Source organism: Peromyscus californicus, unplaced genomic scaffold (assembly GCF_007827085.1).
Source record: "Peromyscus californicus insignis strain IS unplaced genomic scaffold, ASM782708v3 Scaffold_6__1_contigs__length_162567912, whole genome shotgun sequence".
Lineage (NCBI taxonomy): Eukaryota > Metazoa > Chordata > Mammalia > Rodentia > Cricetidae > Peromyscus > Peromyscus californicus.
In genome coordinates this window covers 81,812,167-81,828,176 of record NW_026294584.1, presented here as the reverse complement: position 1 = coordinate 81,828,176, position 16,010 = coordinate 81,812,167, and the positions used below count along the sequence as shown (strand labels likewise).

Genomic DNA, 16,010 nt, shown 5'->3' with positions numbered 1-16,010 from the left:
CAAGAAGTACATTGGCAGGTGGTGGTGGTGCACACCTTTAATACCAGCATTTGGTAGGCAGAGGCAGGCAGATCTCTGAGTTCTGAGCTTCTGGCCAGCCTGGTTTACAGAGCAAATTCAAGGACAGCCAGGTTTACACAGAGAAAACTTGTCTTTAAAAAAAAAAAAAAAAAAACAAGAAACAACAACCACAAAAAAAGAAAGAAAAAAAAGAAGGAATATAGTTCACCTGAGTGGGTGATCATGTGACGTTTCAGCTGATTAGCAGAAATAAACTTTTTCATACATTCTTGACAATCGAATATCTCATGTATCTGAAAAAGATCAAATCAGGAGTCAAACCAGTTACTAAAAACTAGTGAATTCTACAGAGCTGAAGCAAAAATGTAAACATGTGGACAGTTTCTAGTGCTGAGCCCACACTGCCTGAAGTCTGCCTCGTGTACAGTGAAAATGCCATGCCGTGACATATTGTCTAGCTTATGCATCATCATTAAGAGAAAATAGTCACAGTAAAGCATGCAGTATAGCTGTCCTATTTGTATGTAGCAAATATACAAACCATAAAAAAGTTCATAACCAATATATATTAACTTGTGTTTTACATAAAATGTAGAGTGGGAGGTATATGTTACCTACAGATATAATATTCCTTTTACAGTAGTCATTAACACTTCAAATGTAAGAGTACAGAGCAAATTGCTAACCACAGTGAAAGGTCAGTAGGAAGCTGATCTGAAAGCACTAAGTTCACAATGACGTTCCACATGCCAGGAGGACCACAATAAAAAAGGTGGACCAATTAAAGTAGCCCATACATACAATGAATGACTAAGTCTAAAGATCTAACATTAAAAATAAGGGATATGGCCAATAGCAGTATGTTAATAATGATGTGGTCAGAAACTCTTAGTTAAAGGAATAGATTAAGGAGCTCTGACAAGGGGTAGGGGGTTGGATAAAAACGTGAAATGTAAATGTGAAATTGTTTCACTTTTGTGACTATTCTACTACATACATGTATCTCATGTTATGTTGTATACTTTAAATACAGATGAATAAAATATATTTTGAAGAACATGTATTCAGAACACAGCCTTAACACAAGCTAATGTAAATGTTACAACCGGGTACTATAGTACCGATATAGTAATTAAAGATTACGTCTTTCTATCTCCAACCATAAAATAGTTGGTATGGAAAACAGAAACCCAGTTTATCATCATGAGGAAGGTATTCAGCTCTAAGCAGAAGACTGCATAAAGCCTTCCTTAGAGACACTGGCCACCCACCCAATGAGCAAGGGCATCAAACTATTAGACTAAGATTCAAAGCTGGTTCTGTTCAAGGTACAATAATTAACCTTAGGCAAACAAATCCTTCCTCAGAGAGCCAAGATTGTATCTGTCACTGCAGAATAACTAGAGGCCACTGAGGAAAGGATGAGCATGACTGATACAGTACATGGGGGTGGGGGGGAGGCTGTCTTGGGATCTAAGTGGCCATGGCAGGAAGAGGGGAAAGAAAAAAGGTTGGAAGCAGAAAGGCCAACAGATCCAAGCCCTGTCAGCCCTCCTTATTCTATGCCATGGCAGATCTGGGCTTGAAAACCCTCCTCTGATTGTTTTACTCTTTAGTGAGCCAAAACTCACTTGTGAGAACCTGGAAAAGGCAGAAAAGCAGGCAGTCACTGACAGATATCGATCCTCTGGGGTCTGAATTCTATATATGCCAAGATTCATCCACACCCAATTCTGAGCAAGGACAGATCGCAGTGTGGAGCCTTGGTAGCTACTGGTGGTAGATCTAGGAACAGAGTGCTACAGGGCACAGAGGAAGGTCAGGCGGCCTCTCCCTGGCAAACGCTGATGAAGGATTAGGCTAAAAACGGAAGTTTAAGAAATACAGACAGGATATGTAATGTTTATTAAAAGCTAGTAAGTACAGATTTATATTCTTAAACACTGCATGTAAAAATACACAATATGTAATTTTATAATGCTAACAAGATAGTTTAAAATGAGAAATCTTCCGTGTCATATAAAAGTGAAAACTTTATTTGTAGTATTTAAATTTTATTGCTATATAAAATGTTAAAATATAATCTATGGATAAAATAACCATTTAATAAAAAATACTGCTAAACACTTATTTATCTAATTTTTAAATCTTATAGTTTTTGAAACATTTTTCAAGGTTAAACTAATGAAATATATAAATTTCAGTATTTACTGCACATAAAAGCTTTTTTGCATTAAGTATTTTATTTATAGTGAAAATTATGGCCATGGACACTTTCAAAACTTCTAACAAAACTTAACAGACAAATGGCAGGCAATACTATTTAATTATACCCAATGTTAAGAAAACCTGTTTTGCTAAATTTCCAATTTTCCATGCTGATTTTCAGGGTGATAATTTACCATCTGAATTCCTAAATAAATAACTTTAAACAAAAATCATAATGTGCTTTATTACAATACAGGATAATATACTGTAATTAATACAAGAGTACACCATGCTGTAATTTAATATTGTCATAAAGCACCATCTACTGTCAAGGGGAAACACTGCAACCACCCTCTACTAGACATTAGCGCTGGCCAACTAAGGTGACTGACATTTTTGGAGTTACTAGAATCTCCCTTGTATAGAGAAGGACTTTGAGGGGCTACTTAAGCTAATGATTTATTAAAATTCTGCCAGTGTTCATAACTTGAAGGCACAGCTGTACCTTCTGCAGTCTACCAACAGGTAAACCTTTTTTCTACCAAATTGTTCTTTTATGGAGAAAGTCTCTATATTATAAAAAAAAAAAAAAAAAAAAAAATGGACAATAAGGCATTACTCAACTCCATGACTAAGTTTGCTAAAATACTCTTAAAATATCTTAAACATCATCATCTGAGATTAAATAGATGCAGGAAATAAATCATAGACTTTCAAACAGAGGTGTTTAGAAACACATACACCAACATATTTAATATTTTTGCCTCAGACTAAGTCTCTTCAAAAGTCCTAGCATTAATAAGAGAGAGAAAAAAAGGACCTACAGAACCTTGAGAGACTCAGTCAGTAAAGCATGCTCTGTGCAAGCATGAAGCTCTAAGTTCACATTCCCAGATCCCACATAAAAACGGTCTGCAATGCCAGTGTTCCTATGATGACACAAAAGGCAGAGAAAGGAGCCCCCACAGGAGCCAGCTCAGAAGCTGTGGTGTATGCAGCAGAGAACAAGAGCCTGTCTTAAACCAGGCAGAAGGTGAGGACCAAAAATGGACAGTGTGCCCCTGGTCTCCACATGTGTGCATGGCATGTTCTTGTCTGCATTCACATGTATACACAGGTACACACACACACACACACACACACACACACACACACACACACACACACACACAAAATTTAAGGGGTGGAGCTAGAAGAAAAGTATCTAGACTGGCATTCTGCAATGTCAGCACACATACTAAAGTCTGAATGGTACTGGGCAGAATAGTCTGGCTCCTGCACAAAAATGACACCCAAATTCAAGAGGCATATTACATCTTAAACAGCCCCATAAAATCACCAGCTGGATACTGCAAAAACTAAAAGAACAAACAGAAAATTCAAATCGGTTCAATATCCCTTTTCGGAAATGAGAAATCCAGCCTAATGTTACATGGAGAATTACTGACAGAAAAATAAACTGGATCTTTATTTGCAATCCATTATTTCTCCCAAAGATGATTTAAAAAAAATCCCTCTAAATACAGAAGACAACTTCACTCATGTCAATATGATAGTAACTGTTTCATATGTCATAATTTAAATGCATGGACATTTGGGGGACTAGTAGATGAAAAGTAATACGAACTTTAAGTCCTACCAAATTACTATGTAATAAATCTACATACAAATACACAAAAAGCATTTCACAAATCACAAGAAAAGTGAATTTTTTACACTTACCAGCAGTATCTCCTCTGGATATCAAGTAACTGAAATTTTTCCATGTTCTTAGATACACTAAATATTTAACATGTTAAATCAGGACATATTGTGGACTCTATCATCGCATACATAGTTTTATAAATTAGTTTTGTACCAAACTAAATTATAATATGTATGCATTTTAATAAAAAGGGCAAACTTCTAGCGTAAAAAATGTATGTTTTTAAATCCCTGACTTAGGTTTCCCGAGCAAACACCAACTGAAGAATCTTGACGACACGGTGGGCGCTCTGTAGGGATCAATCGGCTGCGACTCCTGGCGTTGAAGAGTCTGTCAGCTAACTAGGAACATCACAACTGTTCTGCAGTACACTCTCTCGCACACTCCTTCTGCACTGTAGTACACACTGTCCCGGCTAAGGTCTGTCTTAGTATAACATCAACCAAGTGCATAGGGCAGATCGTAACTGGAGGCCATGCAGCCAACAGGCTCTCACCCACCTTCCTGTGCTCCTGCAGGCTTGACACTGAGGCACACCTTCTATTGCACACGGAGCATATGAGCTTTCTCTTAGGATCACCTAAGATGGGGATGAAACACCATCACAGATTAACTGAGGTTGACCCAGTATCCCCTCTACAGGATTCCATCATCACCATTTAGAATTCTATGCTGTTTTACTCAAGTCTCTGTTTTCCAACTTGAAAGTCCCCAGATCACCAGTTTCTACATAGATCAAATAAACATTTCACTTTTCCATCTGTTAAAATAGTCTTTAGAGAAAAAATTTCCACAAAAGTCAGAACAAAATTAAAAGGAATCAAATGTGCTTTTAAAAGGAAAAGTTAATATTTTAATTCAGAAATTGATTTTTCCATCTCCTTCACCTTTCATCAAATGCTTTCCTTTCATTTTCATTCACACTTTTCTTTCAGTAATAAACCCATGTAGATTTTGAGCCCAAGCCTCATCAAATAAGTATTAATAAATAGTATAGTGTAAAAACAACCACAGTAGTATATTACATTGGCAATCTACACGGTTAGAAAATCAAACCAAGGCTAAATTTGGTCTTCTTTTACAGTGATCAGAGGGGCTCGTTTCATATTTCAAACTCCACAGTGACTCAAACTAATGCCAGAATGCAATGTCATAACCATATTATCTGTACCAATGCAAATAACTTCAAAATGATACTTTACAATATTAAATGACTTTATTTTAAAACTCCCAAAGTACATATTTAACATAATGCAGCATCCTGTGTCCATCACATCACCCAAGTATGAAAGAAACCGACATCCATTCTCACTCCAACCTCAGTGACATGCACCTGTGACACCAAAACTGTTGTCACTGTGTCATTTGATTATATTGTATAATAAAGTTTATGAAAGGAAAGCAAATGTTTAGAAAAGGCAAGGTAGAAGTTTTCATCCTGCTTTTCAAAATACCAAGATAGTCACAGTAACAGCAGGTAAGTTTAACCTGTTTAAAGTACTCTACAGACTACACAGCCAAGAAAACTGGGTTTGGTGATTACAACAGGGATTTAAAATAGGAACTTTTCCCATAGCAAGATGAACATTAATCTGCGTGTACTCGTTCATCAGCCTGTACATATATTGCAGAAAGATCACGGAGAAAAAAAAATTCCATCTTTTCCAACTCCTATTGTTTGGGATTGTCCACCTTCCTGGCACAGTTCTTTATGCCCTACAACAGCTCTTCTCCAGACCAGGCCCTGGTCTTCCCATGAGGCAGGTAAAAGGAGTGGAAAAAAGGAAGAAGTTGACGTCTCCAGCCATCTCATTTCACTTCACCCTCCATTCCTGCCTCTGCTTCAGTACCAATCTCCCATCCCCACTCTCTCTCTCCTCACATCCTTTTTATCTTGCAACTGGAATATTGGATTCATATAGAGAAATATAGAAACAGCTTATGAGAATACAGAAAAATGTTATTTCTCATGAATACCCCTTTGTGTTAGCATCCACAGAGTCCATAGACTTCCGGCTTCCTGTATTCAGGAATGGTATACATGGATTTTAACTTTCAAGAGAGCTGGGGACATGGTGATAGAGTTCAGTGGTGGGGGTGGGGGTGGGGGGGTGGGGGTCCAGGGTTAAATCATCAGCACCAGAAAAACAAAACAAACAACAGCAACAAATCAGTGACAGTCACAGAAGCAAGCGATGGTCAATGAAGCCCTATAGACACGCTTACCTACAAACCTACCCACCACATGCTCTTGTTTCTATAAAAAGGAAGTTTGATCTATGTTTGAATATTCAGCTTCTCTTCCTTTACCTTCTATGGTGCGTATCACCTAACAAGGGCATGCTTTACCATCAGTCATTATAGAAGTAACAAGGTTTCCTAGTTCCTCCAGTACCCCTGCTCTTCTACAGAGTCCTCAGCCATACCTGAGTGCTACTCTCCTTGTTATAATAGGAAGCACTCTCCCCATCATTCCTACTTTAGAGAAAAGGGGAGAAGCATAAGGGAGCCTGTGGGTGAGAAACAATGAAATCATGTACCAAACCAAATGAGAGGTGTACATGGAGACCCTAGCTAAAATACAGCAGCTTTCACATCTTATCACAACCTGCAACATGGGATAATGATGATGAAACAAAATCTTTGTGTATAAATTATTTCCTGCAAAATTACCACAAATGCTCCAAACCTGCAATAGTAAGCAACCCAAGGCCAATTACAAGAAGACTCAAAAATTACACTATAAGCACAGCAGGAAGACCATATGCCTAGTTATGAGGACAGAAAAGTTTCCAGAGTTGTAGCATCCATCTGGCTTTTTACTTAGTTCAGCAAAGTTGACTTTATACTGACATAAAAGTTGGTTAAAATACGTTTCAGACAAAGACAGAGAAAATTAAGAACAGCATTTTAGCCAAAACAGCATTAGGAGAAAAAATGAAGGCAAATCTATCAAAAAGTTATGCTTGCTTCTGCCATCATATGAAATGCACCAGTATATTTTAAATTCAATGGGGGAAGTCATTTTCCATATACCAGCCATATGTTCTTCAAAAAGAAAGCCACAAACAACGCTGGGAAGTCTTGATGAGTGGCACCCCCTGAAGGTTAGCTCCCAAAGCTTCACCTTCTGCCATCAAAATGTTGCTCGCGGCTCCCACTGTGCAGGCCCAGTCAGTGATGAAGTGAGGCCGGCAGCCAGGCACACTCATGCTAACCTTTTGCCACCTTATTATCAAAGTCAGTTATTTTCAGGCAACAGAGGTCCTGATGCTGGGTATCAGTCACTTTTTTCACCTAATTGTGGGAATAAACACGAAGGAAGAAAAGAATTTTCTCCCTATCCAAAGGTGCATTTCTACGCACTTCGCAGAAGTGATGGGTAAAAGCTAATCCATGAGGAGGGTTTATATGAGCGAAAATTGTTGAGACCAAGGTTGGAAAAAGCACAGGGACAAATAGCCAAACAAATGGAAACACATGAACTATGAACCAATGGCTGAGGGGTCACCAACTGGATCAGGCCCTCTGAATGGGTGAGACAGTTGATTGGCTTGATCTGTTTGGGAGGCATCCAGGCAGTGAGACCGGGTCCTGTGCTCATTGCATGAGTTGGCTGTTTGAAACCTGGGGCCTATGCAGGGTCGCTTGGCTTGGCCTCAGAGGAGGGGACTGGACCTGCCTGGACTGAGTCTACCAGGTTGATCTCAGTCCGTGGGGGAGGCTTTGCCCTGGAGGAGGTGGGAATGGGGGGTGGGCTGGGGGGAAGGTGAGGGGGGCTAGAGGGGGGAGAACAAGGGAATCCATGGCTGATATGTAGAACTGAATTGTATTGCAAAATAAAAATGAAAAAAAAAAAAAAAGCTAATCCATGAGGAAAGTGCGTGCACAGAATGACATGATGATTTCCATGGGTCTCAAACTCCTTTACCAAACAGACAGTGAAGAAGGGGAAAAGCCCCACAGTGAAACAATTATCACAACCCAAAATATATTCACTGATGGCTGAGAAAATACCAAGGACAAAATCCTAGGTGACAATCGAATGTTTGGTTTTACTGTTTGGTTAGCAATTACAAGGAGTTAAGTAAGTGTTTGCTTAAAATTCAAATATTTTCAACTCCATGTCAAAATATAGTTACGAATTATCTCCAGTACAGAAGAAATGTGAGCACTAAAGGCACTGAATGCTCCTGTAAAAATATTAAGGCAGAAGTACATCGCTTCACAGTTTCAAAGATATAATTGCAAATTATCAATTTCGACAATGTATGAGAAATAAAATTTATAGACTAAAAACAGTGAAGTGATCAAACAATACACCTGAGTGACAAGAGCAGCTAAGTGTGAGCTTGGTTTCCAGTGATGATTAATTCAGACATAGGGAAAGTGATAAACACTGCTGAAATCAACTTGAAAAATACTATTCAGTGAAACACACAAGCAAGTAAGATGTGCATCGGTAGGAAGCACAATGGGAATCCTCCTCACAACAGAGAATCAAAAGGAGATCCCGAGGCCTGGGGAGAGGGAGCCCAGTTAGTAAGGACTGTCCAATGCCTCCTCACCAGTGTGGACATTTTCCTGGTGCCTTTTCAGGGCATCCTTGCTTTTCAGCCTCTTCCCACAGCTGTCGACTTTGCACACAAACCTGGCATCCCCTCGGCAAGCCTTCTGGTGCTGCTCAAAACTATAAGACAAGTAGCAAGGGGAGCAGAAGAAATGATGAAGACATACCTACAGACTTTAAACATCACAGCAGGCTTCTGTAACCCATGCCTCCTAGGACATGCTTCCTGCAGGAGTCTCAAGATCATTCCATGCATTAATTATGTAGGTAGGAAAGAAGTATTTAAACTCTTCAGTTTACTTAGTATAATGCTGACTAACTTTAAGTATGAGATTATGCATGCAAAGATGATCTTCAAATTTGTAAAAGCCACTTTATAACTAGACACTAAACCTCAGTGCTGAACTGAAAGAACTGCCAACAGAACAGTGAACACTCTGGAGAATCCTTCAGGCTGCTCTGGCTGTGCAGTGATGAACACTGAGGAAGGGGGGAAGAGAGGAAGCCAGAGTGCTGAGTGATCCCCCATCCTCCTCCTGACACCCTGCCCTGACTCTGCTACATTTTTAATGGTACTTTATTTAGCTCTAAGATACGGCTCACATTATAATAAGTGCAATAAAACACATGTAAAAGCTGAATAGAATACAGGCTGAAGTTAACTTATTAAAAAGTACATAACTCTTGCTTGGCTAGAAGAAGTTAATAAAATCTCTAAATGTTTAATCCATCCTAAAGGTATCATTTTTTCTAAAGATTTGTTACATGTAAATAAAATTATTTTTGGATTTCATAAGCAAAAGCTGATACATAGAATATATAGAAATGCCATATCTATATGTAGATGATAGATGGATTGATAGCTAGATAGATCGACAGGTAGATAGATAGATAGATAGATAGATAGATAGATAGATAGATAGACAGACAGATAGGTAGATAGGTGGAAATGAAATGACACACTTTGAAATTTAACAAATTGAAAAGTAAACATTAAGCCTGGAAGATGCTAAGCTCATGTAAGGTGACAGTCTGCTAAGTGTAGACATTTATAATCGCTGTACATTCTCTCACTTTTGATAACTCTGTTCTTACAAGATGTTAAAATGCAGGCTAATTTTATATGTTATAAACAATAAGTGATTAAGACAAGGTAAAAGGTAAATTCATGTAATTCACCTTACTGTCACACTCTGCCCTATTCATCTTCTAAGTCGCTATGAAAGAGCTGGTGCTTCCCGTCCATTCATTATCCCTACACTGAAGTATTCATTACTTAAACAACTTTAAAACAAATAAAGGAGCAAATAAGTGAGACTTGTAAATAACCTCAATGCATTGGCTAAATTGTGCATATGTAAATTTCAGGATAGTAAACCATTAAGCATAACATTTAATGGCAAGAATCAAACAGAGAAGAGCTAGCCTAAATCATATTTACCTGTAAAACTCATGATCAAAGTAGTCAAAACCCAGGAAAACTCAGAAAAGATGAACTCATGCCAAAGAAGGCTGCCCTCCACTTTCCCACACGCGCACTGGTATGTGCTCACACACAGAAACACATATATTCAGAGCAGTACCAAGCAAAGTGAACAGTCCGAGTGTCTGTTCATAAGCTGGAACACCCTGAGCATACGCACTGTCTCTGCAAGGCCTGCCTCACGGGGAACTTCTTCCCACAGCTCTCGCATTTGAACTCTTTCTCCCCCACAGGTTTCTGGTGCAAGGTCTGGCGGTGCTCAGTAAGAATTTCCTCACTGGAAAAGCTCGACTCACACTGTGGGCAGGCATAGTCCTCTTGACCTGCGAAACGGTATAACACTGGAGTTCAAAGCCGGGGATTAGCTTTGGGCCTTATTTCAACATCAAATTGTGTCAACTACAGTCAATTTTTATTTTCTCTAACAAATGTATGCACTGCCCATATTGAACATAAAACAAACATGTATCAGAAAAACTATTTTAAAAATCATTTTATCATGTTTCACAGAAGCAATACAAAATCAAATTCAATCTCCAGTTTCCCTTTTAATATTAATGTTTCAGATCAAAAGTGACAATAAATGCTGAGGGCAAAGCAAAACTTTTCCAGGAAAATGGGTCATCTTCAGTTCACTCTGCATTTGACAAGGAGAAAAATCCAACAGACATAAACTATCTCGAATTGCCAACGGGGACTCTCACACACATTTGAAGTAAGGCACATCATGAAAGCAGTGCTGACTGTGGCTGGTGCAGTGGGTGAGGCACCCCTATTGCACACGACTGGAAGAGCTCTACCCAAGTTCTTCAGGATGCCATTAATGTTGTGTATTTTTGAGTCATTTTCCAACAAAATGAGGATTAAAATGTATTATGTATTTTTAAAATATGAAAAAAACTAAAATAATCAATAATGCCACCCTGAAGACACAGCTGGAGCATGCCAAAGCCACATGTGTCCCATCCGTGAAGTATAATGTCTGTGATCATATCTCAGGTGCACTTTCCCATGTTGCTGTTTTTCCCACTTCTAATTCCAAGACTTTTACATACTTAAGGTGCCACATTCAAATAATCAAACTCTACACTGGTAAATACACGGGTGACATCTTTGTCTCTTTTGCTGGGGTTTTGTTTGTTTTTTGTATGTTTCACTTTGTAAAAGGACACCAAACATGCTGGTACCTCACCATGAATGTCCCAGACTGCAGAGCTCTGAACAAGAAATTCAGGACTGTTTAAAAGTACGCACGCAGTCCAAATGGACAAACACACAGTGTGCTACAGCAGTACTGTTGACATTTCCCTCAAATTTTCTTCAGGGATAAAACATAAGGCCCAGCAACAACTGACTATTTCACAGCAGTCAACAACCAATGGGCATCTGTCCCTGGACTACAGGTTTCACCTATGATCACCGGAAGTTACTGGTCCCCCAAAATAGGACAAATTAGCAATCCTCCCCGGCTGCTGTGACCAGAATACAAATAGATTGCCAGAAGGTCCAGATTCCCAGAAGATCTCACAAGGCAGAGCCTAGGGACCATATCTCCAGGGCCACCCTGCACATCTGATCTCCTCATTATGCATGAGATTAAACTCTCAGAGTCTGAGCAAACTCCTTACTGGCCCAGGCTTTTAAACGGAAGATTGGCAGAGTCAGTGCAGGAGTACACAGCCCTTCACTGTGTTAGCACAGTGACAAGAACCAGAGCTGCCTTCCTCTAACTTGGCCATCCTCCAAGGCAATTGTTACTTACCCCATACAATTCTTTTCCTGCTATTCAGAAGAGAAGAATAGATTTGACAAAAACTATTTTAATAACACCAAATTAAACAAATAAGTATAATTCAAATAATTCAAACGACTTCCTCGTCAACGTCTCTTCCTTCAGATCATCACATGAAGATGCAGTACCTTTGCCTCCAGGGGCCGACTGTCCCTTAGATTGGTCAGTTTTGCCTTCTTTGGTCACGGTAAGAGCTTGTTGCTCCTCCTCCTCTGCCTCCACATCACTGTCCAGGTAGCCAATCAGAAGCTCTGTATCAGTTTCTATATCATCAACTGCCAAGTAGAAAATATTTTCTCCTTCCTGAAACAAAGTTTAAAAATGCTAAGGCACCATTAGCTTCTGATGTCAAACTAGAAGTCATTTTAAGATCTAGTAACTGAGTATGGCGTATTGATGATGCACACCTGTCAGCACCCGGGATGTGAAACAGGAAACAAGATTCAAGGTTAGGATCAGATACAAAAGTTCAAGGCCATCCTAGGCTACAAGAGACCTTGTCTCAAAACACAAACAAGCAAACAAATGAATAAATACTATAATGAAATAACTGAGGACCATGGCCCATGAAAGTTTACTACTACTTTTTCTTTATCTCTAGTTGATCTGGATGCTAAGAAATATTCAAGTCACCTGGCAAACAAAATATAAATATATACAAATTATTAAGATGAGTGACTTCATATGAACTGTATTTACAAATGTTTAAATATGCATTAGTGATTTCATTCTGAGTAATATGACATATGAAATTAGAAGAGAAAATTTTCAAATTCGGACACAAAATGGAGGAACTATAAATGAATTCTTTTCAGAAAGAATTTCTAGAGAGCAGAACGAGAAATACCAAAGACGCTAGACACAGGAAATTGACAGTATCGACTGAGTGATCCTGTATTCCTCACTTCTTTGGCCTTGCTAATCCTACGGAAATAACGGAAAGCAGAGGAAAAGAACAGAGGCAGCCAGCACATACCTTTTCTATTTTCAAAGGAAGTTCTAGCAGGCAGGAATCAGTAACAGCTGAAATGATAACTACTCTGGGAGAACCCCCGATCCAATAGCAGACACACAGGAGGAACACTGCAGAACCTAAGGAATTCCCAGAGAATTTTCACTCCCGGAAAAAATTGGCATAAAACGCCTCCCTGAGCCTTAGGCCCATCTCCAAGGAAGCCAGTCCTGGGGCCGCAAGGCCGGCTCTCCCAGGAGCAAACACCCAGAGTGGATTTTCTCACATAGCTGAGAAGCCTCCCTAAGACAGTACCTTAGCTTGTCTGGTGAACATAAACAAAAGAAACACAAAATGAATTTATTGAAACCTCTTCGTGGGCAAAATGAGGAAAGAGCAAGGAAAACAAGCTCCACTGAGAAGTAAAATTCATAAAGCACAAAGCACAGAAGGAAGCCTGCACTAGTCTGAGAGTGCATTATGCACTAAAGTTGAAGGGCCCAGTGAGAAAGGAGGGGTGCGGGGGGTGGGGGAGTGGGGATATGCAATGGCTGTTTAGAGCAGTGGTTCTCAACCTTCCTAATGCTGCGACACTTTAACACAGTTCCTCATGTTGTGGTGACCCCCAACCATAAAATTGTTTTTGTTGCTACTTCATAACTGTAATTTTGTTATTGTTATGAATTATAATGTACATATCTGTGTTTTCCAACAGCCTTGGGTGACCCCTGTGAAAGGTTTGTTGGACTCCCCCAAAGAGGTCTCAACCCACAGGTTGAGAACTGCTGGTTTAGATGAAAAGGTACAGTATACACAAGCAGAAAACCCAGAAACTATTTAAAAGTTCACACATGTATTTTTAGGACTGGAAAAGAGCTACTGTGTGTGACTTTGCTTGAGCACCCTAACTACCTCCCCCATGCCCCCAGCCCCTTGTTGTGACAAAACGTGTAACAAAAACAACTTAAGGAAGGAAGAGTTTATTCTGACAGTTTGAGAGTTTGATCCATCATAGTCCGGGAAGTCATTGCTCTGGGAGCAGGGGGCGGCTGATCACATTGCAGCTGCAGTCAGGAAGCAGATAGAGGTGGAATACTGTGCTCAGCTCTATGGTGCCTGCCCACATTCAGGGTGGATCTTCCCATGGGACTCAGTTAAACCTTTCTCAAGGTACCCTCACAGACATGTGCAGAGGTGTGTTTCCATGGTGTTGATTATTCTGTCATGTTGACAATGAAGACAATAAATAAGCACAGCATTTGGGAAAGGTCTCACTGTACAATTCTCCAGGCCCTGCTTCCCCAGTGCTAAGATTGTAAGAGTGCACCACCAAGTCTAATTTTTTGTTTTTAAGTATATTTCGTAATTTAAAAAGCCAAATATATATTTGGAGAGTTCCCTGGAGAAATGATTATCATTATTCACCAATATGGAAGAGAGAAAAGCAGATTCAATCTGTGTTTAGTCACAGTTGATAAGACCATGATTCTGACCATCCACACCTCCAGAAATATAGTTATTTCTAGTTAGGAAAACTGAAGCAGTTTGTAAACTACTACTCTTGATGTAACACAAATAAAGAAACAAAAAGACACAGTCAGTAGAAGAGACTGTATCAGAAGCAGACCTTCCCAGGTTCATTCTGTCCAAGCACTTGAGGCCTTGCCTAATGGAGGCCCCAGAGACAACCATAAATCTCAGTGCTTATCTGATCTACATGCATGAAAACTAAATGAAACCGCTTTCTGGAACATCAGTCATTTCTGTGATGGCTTGCACAGCAGTAGATAATCTTTAATTTTAAAACATGATAACATTATATTAAACTGTAACTTCAAGGGATGCATGCTTATTGGGAGACTCTAATGAAATCTGGGTTTAATATTTACTAGACTTTCAATAAAAAACAATGGCAGTCTTTCACAACCTGAAGTGTCTGGCCACATTATAATATAAAGTGAAATGCAGTTACAGGCATAGCATATATCTGTTTAAGGAATTCGAGAACCCTCCTGCATATAATTCACACCTTTACCAAGACTTAGGGTCTCTTCCTCTGCATTTGCTACCATGTTGTTAAGATCACACTCTTAAATCTCTTCCTGCCTGTTAACACAGTGGGGATCTTGAAAGTCTCACACATCGAAGGCTTGATCTCTAACATGTGATGTTATTGAGATGGTGGGTGGATCCTTTACAAGGTGAGGTCTAGTCACAGGAAGTCGATTAGGGGTAGGCCCTCAAAGGGACCACCTGGACTCTGGACCCTTCCAGTCCCTTTTGCTTCCACTGCATGTTCCTTATACATGGTGCCTGACCACAGATCACAGAAACAATGCAAACAACCAGGAACTGAACTTGTGGGTCAAAACGAACCTAGTAGCTACACTGTACTAATTTTTAATATCATCACAATTCCTGTAACTTTCATCATGGTATTGTTCCCTTTCCAAGCTCTGTCAGAACCTGCCATGTTACTAATTTCTGGAGCCTTGTGGAGCTATTTTCCTAACCTGCAGGTTCACTCAATGCTTTATCATCTATTGAACTGCAGTGGGAAGAATGTAAAGATCTAGAAGACAGAGATCTAGGAGACAGATATAGGAGATAGAGAGATGACTGGGCAGCTAACAAGCACCTTTAACTCCACACCTAGAGGATCCAATACCTTTGGCCTCCACAGGCACTTGCACACACATAAGCACATGCTCACACTCAGATACACACACATACACATAATGAAGAATAATAAAAATATGTTTTAACAAATGAGTATGGTTCTAATGCACTGAGACTCAATATCAACTCCCTTTTATTAGTAAGCCTGTTTTGACATTCTGACCTTCATATTTGATTCTCTTTATGACACCCATTATTTCTGTTCATGACTTAGTCACATGAACATGGTCCCTCCTTGCAGAAATCCTGCTGGCTATTTATATTTTGGGAATTCACGTTCTTGGGCCTCAACCTTGGTGCTAAGACACTGTTTATTGTCTGCCTAAGGCTTCAGGTGATTGGGCTGGAAATGTATAAAGTTCTTCAAGACCATACTCTGCTCCAAAGTACTCCCAAACTATTAGCTTTCGCAAGCTAATAGATACACCATACAGCAAGTAACTTTTAACTATTACTCATCTCTTCCATTATTGCTTATAACTTTGAATGTTTTGTGTTTGTGTCTCTTCTCATTTTGCTTGATTTTACTTGCACCTGATGTTTGGCAAATTGCTTCTCCTATAAGCTATCTATAATATCAAAGGGTTGCAACACCCTAAA

The 16,010-nt window shown here is 39.4% G+C and overlaps 1 protein-coding gene across 4 annotated transcripts in view; it reads right to left on the bottom strand.

Annotated features, from left to right (window-relative positions):
- Positions 1-16,010, bottom strand: part of Prdm5 (PR/SET domain 5) — a 168,642-nt gene that overhangs the window by 83,751 nt on the left and 68,881 nt on the right. For all 4 annotated transcript variants that reach the window (XR_008214342.1, XM_052720226.1, XM_052720228.1 and 1 more), the window contains exons 4-8: positions 11,908-12,082; positions 10,148-10,310; positions 8,503-8,624; positions 4,435-4,514; positions 230-314 (exon numbers count right to left, since the gene is read on the bottom strand). Coding sequence is in view for 3 of the 4 variants with exons in the window: in XM_052720226.1 (XP_052576186.1) it covers positions 230-314; positions 4,435-4,514; positions 8,503-8,624; positions 10,148-10,310; positions 11,908-12,082 (625 nt within the window). In the remaining variant the exon portion in view is untranslated. The remainder of the gene's footprint in view (positions 1-229; positions 315-4,434; positions 4,515-8,502; positions 8,625-10,147; positions 10,311-11,907; positions 12,083-16,010) is intronic.